The sequence below is a fragment of the Paramisgurnus dabryanus genome, chromosome 18 (assembly GCF_030506205.2).
Source record: "Paramisgurnus dabryanus chromosome 18, PD_genome_1.1, whole genome shotgun sequence".
Taxonomy (NCBI): domain Eukaryota; kingdom Metazoa; phylum Chordata; class Actinopteri; order Cypriniformes; family Cobitidae; genus Paramisgurnus; species Paramisgurnus dabryanus.
The window spans coordinates 6,706,088-6,719,535 of NC_133354.1; the positions used below are offsets into that span (position 1 = coordinate 6,706,088).

At 35.7% G+C, this 13,448-nt stretch overlaps 1 protein-coding gene across 2 annotated transcripts in view; it reads left to right on the forward strand.

The window, feature by feature from the left end:
* Window positions 1-13,448, forward strand: part of wdr7 (WD repeat domain 7) — a 109,010-nt gene that overhangs the window by 73,924 nt on the left and 21,638 nt on the right. For both annotated transcript variants that reach the window (XM_065243646.1, XM_073812524.1), the window contains one exon: window positions 9,561-9,785. In XM_065243646.1, coding sequence (XP_065099718.1) covers window positions 9,561-9,785 — 225 coding nt within the window. The remainder of the gene's footprint in view (window positions 1-9,560; window positions 9,786-13,448) is intronic.

A 13,448-nucleotide genomic window follows, 5' to 3' on the forward strand; every position in this document is an offset into this window, starting at 1 on the left:
AATTAATTTAAAATTATCAGTACATGTTGTAAGGAATACCCATAATCCTTTGTGCCTGAATATTTTGATTATTTATGCTTTTACACAGATTAAGAACTGATAAGTTCTTCAACTACTTAAATATTTGTTAATAAAATGTCATGCTATTTTATTTATAATGTTGTTTTGGTGTAAATGATAATTTTGTGAAGTCATCGTTCAGGTAATAAGTGTTTACTTACATGAACCCTGTTCAGCACATTTTATTGCAGTTCTCTCCACAGTTCTCTCTTAATATATTTTTACTGAAAACAAGACAAAAATAATTTTTTGCAGTGTACAATGTACATTTTGTCAAAAACGCAGTGGGGAATCAAGTTTATCCAATGACTGACTTAAAGTCAATTTTGTATACAATTTATAACACTAATAGTAATATAATTATAAGTTGTTAAACTCCGCTAACCAAGTGGAGATGATTGACAGTGCAATTGATATTACAAATTGTTTCTTGTTAAATCAACTTAAAATTAAGTTTTATGAACTTGCTGAATTATATTGGAATTACTAGAAATTTTAAGTTAAATTTACTTTTGTTTTAGTTCACATTACCTATTTTTTAAGGCAAAAACTTTCCTCTAGGTTTTAAAGTAAATTCAACTTGTCCAGGTTTACAGTGTGGTGTTTCTTTGCAAAATAACATGCATGCATAAAACAGCGCATTTTTAAATGCGTATGTATACCTGAAATCTTAAAATACAAAATAAAAATCACAGGCATTAAGCAAAGCATTACTCTGTATAATGAACCTGAGTTATACAGAGACCAGAATAACACAGAGATTAAAGATGTGTGTCGCAGTGGTATAGCAATGTTCACTAACATCAACTCAAAACAATGTACCATTGCCATATTTACAATCCCTTTCAAACATGGAAAATGTAAAAAATTTAGTTCATTAATATTATTTTTCCTCCTAGTGATGATGTTGGTAAACCATTGGTAAAAGTTGGCTGTTTCTTCTAGCATAAAACTTTTGATTGTTCACAACAAGAGCAGAAACATTTAATAAGTAAAACAAATCAATAGTAATGTTTATGTTGTTGTGTGAGTGATGATAATGTATGTGTGTGTTCTATTTTGAGATTGATTATTCAGAGCACAGTTTCTGTAATTCTCACTTGTCTGCAGACAGTGACGCTCCTCGCAGTCTTGAGTTTTTTTTTTTTCATCTATTTCGAGGGAAGTTAAAAGTGTTTACCGACAGCTTAGAGCTTAATTGACTGGAGGCCAATAGAGAGCGTTGGCTATTCAGCGCCGCTGTCTATTGATAAAGCCGTGTGTGAAAGCAAGCGTCAGTCGGGTGGGGGTTTCTGTATTGAGGACAGAACGGTCACAATCTCTTTGTGGACTCTTTTATCATGGACTCTTGAGCCACAGTCTCGACGGACGCACACACACCGCCCGTCTGTCGCACTATTCAACTCTCATACACACACACAACAGAATATAATGACACACACTGTCAGTATACACACATGCATTGAACACTGTCAAGAAACAGTTGAAACTGTGTGTGTGTGTGTGTGTGTGTGTGCTTGCATGTGTGTGTGTGTGTGTGTGTGTGCGAGTGTGTATGCACGCTCGCGTGTATGTATGCTTGTGCTTGTGTCTGCGTGCTTGTGCAATATTGTTGCTGGTATTTTTTTTAAATGATACAATATTAAATATTTTAATTACATAAGTAAGGCATAATGTATAGGCAGCAGGTTGTTATATCAGAAATAAGGCCAGACAGTGTGATCAGGACCTGACGTGAAGTGGAGCTTATTAAATGGTCATATTTGCCTCATAAGTAAGGTAAAGAGCATTAAATATTGATTTGAAATATTTTATTTGCTCATTTTTAACGAATGCAGACCTTCTGTGAGGAAAACGCGTTTACCTTCGATTATGAGACGTTCAAATGTCACGAACACACTCTTTGGTTGAATCATTTGTAAATATAATGTCATATGTCATATTAAAATACATTTTTATATTTAATTTCTGTAATATTAAACTGTACCTGTCAAAAAGGTTTGCAGCCTCCGATTTTCCACGTGTTGGAACACGTGAACTGTAGTTATCTGAAAATAACGAACCTTGGATTGTCGCAACTGGCCAATCAGAATCAAGCATTTTAGAGAGCCATGTAATAATTAAAAATAACAAACACATTTAGTTAGATATCTAAATGAGAAAAATTCTATAGACTTCTATTGTTTTTATAGAGCATTCGTTATAAATACTATAACCTAACCCTAACTCACAACCTAACCATAAAAAACCTAACATTTTACAATTTAAAATAAACTTTACTATATTTTTATAGCCTTTTTTTTAAATGATCAACCCAGTAACTTAGTTTTGGTAAACCATTCTCTGAAAGCATGTGAAAAATTAGGTCGTTCAGATTTCGCCTGATTTGTGAGATAGGTAGTGAGTCTAATTACAATAATACCGCCCCTTAATCTGCACTATCCAACCACGGCACTGCCATTTACTGCAAAGAGAAAGAGAGAGAAATAAGTATTGACACCACAATTGAGTTTCCAGCCACGATTATGGCGATCAGTGTTTGCATTACATCAGCTCATTTGCATTTAAAGGTCATGTTTTCTGATCCCATTTTTTAAACCCAGTTAGTGTGTAATGTTGCTATAATGGCATAAATAATACCTGCAAAATGATAAAGCTCAAAGTTCACTGCCAGGCAATATATATTTTTTTAACAGAATTCGCCTTTCAAAGCCTACAGGGAATGGTCGGTTTGGACTACAGCCCTCTACTTCCTGGTTGAATGACGTCAATATAAGAGTTTTTGACTAAACTCCGCCCACAGGAATATGTCAGTCGCCAGCTAAGCTCAAACAACTCTGGCTAAGCTAGAGATAAGTCAATTGTGTAAAAAATACCACAATTTTTTACATGTGAAACATGAGCATGTGTTATATTGCACACTGTAAACCCAATCAAAGCTTCAAAAACACAAGAAGAACGGACCTTTAAAAGGTCATACCCAAAAACGGCACATTTTTGCTCAGGCCTACAAAGTGGCAATTTTTAACATGCTATAATAAATTATCTTTGTGGTATTTTGAGCTAAAACTTCACACATGTACTCTGGGGACACCAAAGACTTATTTTAAGAAAAATTATGATTTTACAAAAAAATTCATAATATGACCCCTTTAACTAGGTACACTAGCACACATGCAGACACACATACACATTTGTTAAAATGTAACCATTGAAAACAAACTTTAATACTTTGTCGAATATTTCTGAAGAACTTTGTTTTTGTAAAATATTAAAGTGTAGTTGATTGAAAGTTATTACCTCTCTGACAGCTTTTATTACATCACACCGTTTTTATTAAAATTTATAGATACACGTCTATCATCTTCAAACAGTCTGACACTTTTATCAAATATCTTCTTTAGGATTGTGTCAGAGAGAGAATGCACAAATTTTTAATGACTAAATGAAGAAAGGGAAAGGTAATCTTACCTTTTATAAAGTCCTTTAAGATTTTGTGAAGGTTGTGTGTGTGTGTGTTGGGGAGGTTTAAGGTTGTGGGCTGCTTCGTATTCATTGAAACTCTGTTGTTGTACACGATTAGAAAACTCCAGATATGAGATGTGTGTGTGTGTGCGTGTGTGCTTTAAAGCATAAAAATCTTTTTAACCTTCAGAAACGAGGGCCAGATAAGATTGTGCCCTCGTCCTCTTCGCTAATAAATTGTGTTTGCGCTCGATGGATGATTCTAAGTGAATTCTGCGCTGTCTTTGTTTTAGCATTGCCTGGGACAAATATCTGAAATTCTAGGTCAGAAACGTAGAAACCCAATGTATGGTTTTGTTTTGATGTAAAGAAAGCCACATTTATTTCCTAGCATGAGAGATTTTTCTTGCCTTGTAGGGCAGAAGCGATCAATCCTTTCCCACAATCCCCTGCTATCAAATTTTACCTGCATGTGTATCGGTGATCAATGCTTGAGTAGGCAGTGCATCATGGGAGCTGATAATCCATGATGTTGAAACATGTAGTGCGCTGCCTGACTGCCGCTGTTGAATCCAGCGTGATTTTTGTTGGGATGTCGGAGTGAATCTTCCAAGTTCTGCTGCTGTTTAGGGCTATGATGGTATTGATTTACTTCACAGCATGAAGAAGCGTCTACTGCATCTTTCTTATTGTTCCCCCTCTCTCTGCTTTTAATTGATGCTCTCTCTGTTCTTTGATAATTTTATTATCCGTCCTCTCTGATCCGAGTCTTTTTCAGATGGAAATGAAAAATGGACGTATGCGGAGAAACCGGCCTTTTGAGTTGATTTTGTTTAGACGCAGCGAGCAGCAAATGCGATTCAGGTACAATGACATTAAAATAGATCGGCCGGTATTAAAGATACGCCGTCAATACTGTTCAAAAATCAATGTACCCGGCGCAGAGCGAGAGAGCGTGTAATCCATACCCAACACTGTTTTGTTTTCTTCCTTATTGCATCCGACGTGAAATATTATGAAATGTCAGATTTTCGGTGCGATTTTCTCCCATTATAATGGCAGAAGTTAAAATGATGGCCTTATTGTCTGAATAATATTATTGCTAGCTGCAATTGTCATTGTAATCAATAAAGATAAACTTTGGACTGATAAACGCAGACAGATGACAACATTGATACGATTAAATTAAATACATCACTGCGAGCAATAAAAATGCCATGCAAAATAAAATAACTGTTCACTTCTGATGGTTTGCAATTGAAAAGGTTTTTTTGCCCTTTAAACTCAGAGTTTTCTCATATATATAGTTGGCAAATGATTTAATTTAGGAGACTTTTGTTTTTGTTTTTTTATCTAAAAGCTGTATGAGTGCCCAGTTTAATGGGGTGTGTATGTGTAAAAGTGTGTATGTTTGTGTGTATATTTATGTGATGTGTGTATATTTAAGTTATATGTATGTTTTTTTGGCTGTGTGTATATATGTATATATATATATATGTGTCTGGTGTGTTCCTCATCACAGTTTGATGTAATTTTACTGTGGTATTGATTCAGTAGAACTGAAAGACAGTCACACACAGATTGACGCCGGGCCGCAGGAACCATGTTAGATACCTGCTGACAGCAGACTCTGTTTCTTTCATTAGATTTTCTTTCTTTCATTCTCTCTCTTTAATTGATAATCAAATCCACTTTTTCACAGAGACTTTCATTGGCTTGGTTTCCATCCAAACGTGAAAAGAATCTTTTCAAAATTCGCTTTAAAAAATGCAAATTAGGCGCGTTTCCATCAAGTTGTTCAAGCGAATGGAGGCAGTATTGTTAATCTAGTAACCAACAGTAAATAAAACAAGGCACGCTTAGAAAATGGAGACAGGACTGCATTAAGTTACGATTGGTCAAGTTATAAATTACTAGCAGTGCAACTTGTAATTGCCTAATTTGAAACTGAATTCTGTGCACAGAAGAAGGAATGCAGAGTTTTTGATGCAGGCACTAACAGCAAGGGCATTACGACGACGTCGAGCCCCATAAATAATAAAGACAATGACAGCTGATACAGCAAGACAATCAGTCCCATGGGTTTAATATTCGCTAAGTCAGAATTTATTTAGCAAATGCATTTCCATTGCGCATTATTCAAACACTTTTTGTGAATTTAAGAGATTTTTATTTGAAATTTGCCCTTTTCCATCACTTGTTTCTTATGCAATACTTCAAAATGTGATTGAAACCCAGCTATTGAGTTCATATAACATGTGACCTATACAGCATCCACACAAAGCAGAATTTAGTTATAATGTCTGAATATCAGTATATTAGATAAAATCTCATTTTGTATAATTTTCTTTACGGAAAGATTAAGATACCAGTGTGACAAGACTTCATATATGCACTGTTATTATTTTTTACTCTTCAAAAGTGTGTGCATGTGTGTGATATTAATACCGGGACTGATCTGTTATCGTCATACAGAAAACACACACAGAAATACACAGACAGTCAGGCTTTGGCTCCTCTGAGGATGATAAATATTTCAGTGTTTGTTTTGTCTTGTAGCTTTGATTTCAGTCTTTAATATTGCAGGTAAGATTCTGATTAAACAAATATGATCAGATCAGAAATCTCACACAAATGGTAGTGTGTGTTTGTTTTTTAAATGTGTGTGCGTGTGTGTATACATGTGTTTATGTTTCTGGAAAAACAAAATCTAAAGGCTAAAGCAGAGGCCCTGAACCCCCTTGACCTAAAATATTTATTTGTTTTACCCCCTGAAATTTTTTATAAATATCTAAATAATCTTTTTAGATATTATTTAACTAAAATTTTTAACTAAAACATTTATTTTTCATCTGTTTTAAGTTTTTATCAGTGGTATGGATATTATTATTATTACAAACTTTCATCTGGTCATTTTGTGTTATTTGTCCATCTGATCATTTTGCACAAGTTTTAGTTTTCTGGTATATTTTAGTGTTGTGTAATGGTCACATGACATTAAGATTAATTGTAATGATTTATTCATCAGCTCATGCAATTCACTTGTGATCCACCAGGGGTTTGCGAATTGCACTTTGGGAAATATAATTGCACTTATATTGTGTTTCCATAGCAAATGAAACCCTAACTAAATTGTGTATTGATAACAGTATGTAAGGATAAACACATGTAATTACAAACATACTGTTAATATATAATAATATTTAAATGGGCATTTAAAACTACAGTAAGCAAACCCTTATATTAGTTATTTTTTACAATGCAACAATTTTATATGCTTCCTTGTTTTGTTGATCAGTTGGCTTGGCCTCTGATCGTCATGTGTCCACGTAAACATTTCGAGATGCTGCTGAGCACAGAGAGGTCAGAGGTCAGCTGAGAGCCAATAGAAAGAGGCAGAACAAATGAAGAGGTCAAATTGAATCGGCAGAGATATGGCCGCTCGCGCTGTCACAGGATAAAATATTAACTCAGCCAATCAGGTTAGACCTCTTAGTGCCAAGCAGAAAAAATGAAATAATATGATTTCTGTAGAAATGAAGGGACAGATATGAAGACAAAATCTGCTTTGAGATCAGCACCACAATAAATGTCAAACTTGTGCTTTCACCTTTGATATCTGCTAATACTTTTCTTACGAATACTGAGATTTGCTGCTGATATGACAATAAAAGGTTTATTAATTGTGATGTCACTATAGCTCATTAGCTTTATCTTTCATGTTTAATACTAATGACAACATTAAAGACACAGTAACACTTCAAGCACAGATTTAGATTTTATGCAATCTTTAGTTTTATCAGGTGTGAGTTATTGATTCATCATTGTGTGTGTTTTGACTGAGACTATTGATTATTAGTGTGATGGCTCTTCACAATATGGTCTGTTTACTTTGGTTATAATAAATAAATAAATACAGTGATTGTTTACAATATTTTTGTCATACTGTTTGGAAATATTCTATAGATGAATGGATGCTCACAAAATGTAGTTTGTATATACAGTACACAATAAGGTTTGTCAATATGGCACGTCTTTGTGTATAGATCTTCTCTCTGAGACACTCATTTCAACACTTACATTGAGTTTATTTTGTTCTGCATTATAGCACAGAAATCTCACGCACATCTGAACGCAGCGAAACAACAACACACCATAATCTTGTATTCAAAATCTCTTAAAGATGTTTTTGTGTTGTTGCTGTAGACTTTCATGTGTGTGTGCTTGTGGATGCGCATGTGTGTGTGTGTGTGTGCATGCATGCGTGTCTGCGAGTGTGTGTGTGTGTGTGTGTGTGTGTGTGTGTGTGTGTGTGTGTGTGTGTGTGTGTGTGTGTGTGTGTGTGTGTGTGTGTGTGTGTGTGACTAATTGCACCTTCTGTGTTTAAGGGGCTCCTGTGGCACACACACGTTTGGTAACAAAAGAACCCCTCATCCGACCGCACCCCACACTTCCGAAAGCAAAGACCCCCTCCAGGTCTCTTTATGAGAGTCTGTGTGTGTGGGTTTTGGTTTCAGCACGTGTCCCTTCAGCAAAGACCCTGACCATGAACCACACAAACACACACACACACACACACACAGATATACACATTGTCCATTCAGAACACATAATGCAGTGAAATACACAAAGCAGAATTCAACACAACTCTTATGTGTTCGAATGTTCAGATGTCTGATGTTGTATGATGTTTTACCACAATATTAAATAATGTTTATGCGTTGGATTGTGTTTACTGTGTTATCATCACAACACAAACACACACTGAGCATTTGAAACAAGAATAAAACAGAAATTTGCAAATTTGCAACCACAATTTTATTTCTTTTAAATGCAATATTGCTTAATTCTTCAAACAAACAACAAATCTTAGCTTTCTTTGAATTGTAACAGTTGTCTGATATGTTTTTAATATTTATTTTTAATGTCAGATGCATCACTGATATCAGGGGCAAGTAAAGGATTTCAAATATAGTCTACAAACATTGCTTAAATCAGATTTATTTAAAAGAAATAAAAATACATTGCAATAGAAATTGTTATACAGTGTCATAGCTGTTGGTAAATTTTGGTAAAAGAGGAAAGCAATCTTACTTAGACTCAGGGTTCTCACGGGTCCTTGAAATCCTTGAAAGTTTGTGAATCTGGGGGAAAAAATCCAAGGCCCTGGGAAGTTTTTGAAAATATACATACATAGATACAGGTCATTGAAAGTGCTTGAATCTATTTTATGCAAGAAGTTTTCTGGAAAAAAAATCCATATTATTCCCTGTGTAGTGTAGGATAATATCATAAAAATTCTAGACTTTTTAAGCACACGTGCTAAACTGTTCACTTTAAATGCTTATATCTTCTGTATGTGAATGTTGATTCATACCAAAATGCTTTTTTGCATAGTTGTGTTTGACACATGAAAACGTCTCGGGTTACATATGTAACTGTTGTTCCCTGAGAAGGGAACGAGACGCTGTGTCTCCCTTGCCATACTTCCTGCGTCCCTGTAACGCCGTCTTTGGCAATATTTCAGATAGCGATATACTTCCTGGCTCCTGCGTCACCCTGTCTTTGTCATTAAGCCTCACCATTGGTTGAATTTGATATACACATTCAGATGCACTTACCCCTGGAGGAGTCCCCAAAGTGTCACAGCAGTGACGCAGCGTGAGTTCCCTCGAAAGGGAACTGTAACAATGTATCTTAAAAGGAAACACGATGCAACCTTGCTCTCACTTGAAATGTGTCCCCACATTTAGTCCTTGAATTTGAGGGTATTGGACCTGGAAAGTCCTTGAAATGTCCTTGAATTTGAAGTTAACTAAGGTGTGGGAACCCTGTAGACATCAGATAGTCAGTTCATTAATGTCTTTAACACAAATCATCAGTGTACATTATTCTGAAGTGAATTTAATAAAAAAAAATCCTGATCAATATTATGTTTCACTCTTGAAAAGTTTTAAATACAGATTTAGATTATGAATGATGTTTCATATGGATTTAAAGTAAACCTGTCCTTCTCTGCTCCTGTCTGTTTGTAGGATGTTTGTCTAACCTTCCACCCAATGCTAAGAAGATCTGTAACTCGTATGAGGAGAGGAGAAAACAGGCGACGGCCATCGTCCTGCTGGGTGTGATCGGTGCTGAGTTTGGGGCAGAGATTGAACCTCCTAAACTACCGTCTCGTGCCCGAACCAGCAGTCAAGCCCCCGAGGGTTTCGGTCTGACCACCGGAGGCTCCAACTATTCACTGGCCCGTCACACCTGTGAGTACAAACATCAAACACAACACACATGTGCTGAAAACACACAAACACACACAGGTGAACACACTTTAGCGCATTATGATGAGTAATAATCTGGGCTTATTAGCTGTAGACAGACCTGAGGGTGTGAATTAATTACTTTACAGGCTAATGAGCATCTGTATCTCTCTCTCTTTCACTCTCTCTCTCTTTCACTCTCTCTCTCTCTCTCTCTCTCTCTCTCTCATTAGTTTTAGACAGCACAAAACTGCTGCTCGAGCACAGAATATCGATGTTTGCAATAATCACACAGCACCTCAGAAACACATGCAGCTAAATGAACACACACACAAACTGGTGACAAATCAAATCTCACGTCATTCCGACTTTCTGTTGACTTGAGCTTTTTTAAGAAGAGATTAGCCGATTGTGTCCCTCGGGATACCTGCATTACAAACTTCATTACGGCCTCTTTCAGTTTTTGAATGATTTCAGGGTTCGTTTTTAGTTCTTGAATCTCACTTTTACCTGTTTAGATACTTGAGTTGTGTCTTATTGTGCCCTCTCGTTCAAATTCAGAGATTAATTGCGACTAATCATTTGCAGAATAAAAGTTTGTGTGTATAATAATTATGTATATATAAATACGCACAAATGCATGTATATATTTACAAAATATTTAGATGTGGATATACATTTTTAAATATTTATATATAATTTATATTATAGATAAATATGAATACTTAATGTATAAATATATTTCTGAAATTTATACATGCATGTGTGTGTATTGTTTTATCTCAAGATAATGGTATAATTTTGCAAACAATTTAAATGTCATATATATCTAAAGCTTGACTTAAGCCCTTACTTTATCTAAACCATGTCTAGGAAACCGCACTATATAAATAATTTTTTTATTTATGCAAATATTTTATTTTTGCTTTTATCCAAATCGACTTACCAAGCATTACAAGTTATAAATTTTTTTATCAGTACTTGCGTTCCCTGGCTTCGAACCCATGACCTTTTGCGCTGCAAACTCAATGCTCTGCCACTAATATATACAGGAACACAGAAAAAAAATTTTTATTGTCGAAATTGATTTTTTTCTGTCCTTGGTGTTTCTTAACTCTTCATGAAACTGGAAAAAAATGAAAAAATAAGTGGTAGATGACTTAATAAACTGAAGTCAGACTGTGTCACACATATATACGGTAATGCATGGAAGAGTGCAGCTCTGCATTGACTGGAAATGATGTCACATTAATGATGGTCAACCCTAAATTCTGCAGCTGTGTGTGCGCTGCTGTAAATCCAGTCTGATGACGGCTTTCCCTGTTTAGTCACCCTTCGTTTCTCTATATCTCTCATCTGCCTTCCTCTCCCAGCTAAACTCCATTGATTTTAACCTCACTTTCCATGAGAGAGAGAGAGAGAGAGAGAGAGAGAGAGAGAGAGAGAGAGAGAGAGAGAGAGAGAGAGAGAGAGAGAGAGGCAGTAATAAGGCCATTGGAAGTGTAATGGGATAAAACAGACTAGGGGTGGTCCAGTAAAACCAACATTTTTTCATTGTACATGACTGAACAATATACATACAGTGGGGAAAATAAATATTTGAACACCCTGCTATTTATCACGGAGGCGTCTGAAATTGTCATTGTAGGTGCATATCCACTGTGAGAGACATAATCAAAAAAAGCCAGAAATCACAATATATGATTTTTTAAAACTATTTATTTGTATGATACAGCTGCAAATAAGTTTTTGAACACCTGTCTATCAGATCTTTGTATAATATCTGATATTACACAAACACACACACCTGTGACTGTCCATCAATTGAATATTAATGTGACAGATTGCTCATTGCTCAGGAACGGTTTGCTTTGACATGTTTGGGTACAACTCTGTATTTTTGCATCATGTGTGTATTTTTACGGCAGTAAATGTTATAGTTAAAATCTGCAGAATCTGGAGAAGTGCGCGTGTGTTTACAACAGCTTTCAGTAAAATATTAGTGGGTGTTTGAGGTAAATGGGTAAAGCTGTGTCTCTCTCTGTCTGTTTCACTCTTTCTCTCTCTTTCTCTTTTCACACCCTAATTAGCTTCCTATGGCCGGCCTCTAATGTGGCATGTTTATTGCTTTAACTAACCACTCATTAGCCCAGCTGATGTTTTGTCAATATTAATTCATCCATTTAAACCAAGTCAAGTCTTAAACAAAGATGTCCGCTCTGAAAAATGGCCGTTGGTCCGCCCCGAGTACAGTGGTCCAATGAATGAGCTCTATCTTTAGAGTGATGAGGTCATTTCCTCTGCTTATGAGGAGCCTTCACTTCCTTCTTCCTGTTTATAATGTATGAATATTGGAGTTTTGTGATTTTCGTACAGCCACGGAAATAAATTAAGAGACGACTTCAGTTTTGACTTTAACTTTTTTCCCCGCGAGCATTAAAAAAAATTGCCAGCCAGCGCCAGCATTTTTTACGAAAGTTTAATGCCTCCCAGAAATTGTTCTTCTATAAATATGTAAAGATTCATTATATCAAATGAAAGAACAGACCCTCTGCTTTTCTTTATTTATTCTCTTTTATCACCTCTTAGCTATGTGTAGGTTTCTTCAAAAATGCATTTTTGTAAAGGACTTTTGTTAGAGATCAGATTCAAAACGATGATCAAAACATACACAGAGTTTTTACTGATTTTGGATCAGTGGATGCTTCAGTGTTTTTTAAGTTGTGTAAGAGTGACACCTAGTGAATAATAGCGAAAATATGGATTGACGTAAAAATTAATTGTTGTAAAAATGTCACGCAACAGCAAATGACTGAGAGCATGAGAAGACCCATAAAAGATGTGACTAAAAATCAGATTTTTTATTTGTTTTTTAAATTTTCCTAAAATATATGTAAAAACTTTTTTTGTTTTTAAGAAATACATTTGAACTTGTTTTCTCTGCAGTATTGAAGATCTTTTTAGTTTTTTGACCATGTTTTCCCCATTTCAACTTGCAGTAAATAAATTAAATTTTTATTAAGAATTTGGCAGAAATGTGGTCGGTCAGGGCTGTATTATCCATAGACAGGATTGGGTAAGTACCATGGTGGGAGAGGCACCAAGGGCTCCAGACTGCAACTGAGTTTTTGAAACAGCGCGAGCATTTTTACAATTACTCATGCATGTGCTTCCTGAAAATTTGTTAAGAGATTGGTAGATCTCGAGGCCACAAGTGTGCAGTGGAGGATTTAGGCATGGGCGACATGGGCAGCTGCCAAGGGCACCATTTTGCAGGGGGTGGCACGGGGAACTTGTGACAATAACAGAATGCGCCACTGGGGTTTTACCGCTCATTTGCACAACGTTTTATGTCACCATGTGCTCAGTAAATCTATCGATGGGTCTATGCAGCCCCTACATGAAGTTAAACACATCTTAACACATCTCACTCAGAACCGCGACAAGGTGCGGGGTTATTAGACATTGCAGAGATGAGAGATAGGCTGGACAATTCAAATGTGGTCACCCATAGGGCACTACATTGTGTTAATCTAGGCCTGTTGTCAGTAGTTGACAGAATGAAACAAAAATTATATATTTTACTAAAACACATACCTAAACCTATAAATAGTAAATTTAGAAAAACTGAAAGGGACCATGGAAATGGTCTTTTAATATTTTCTG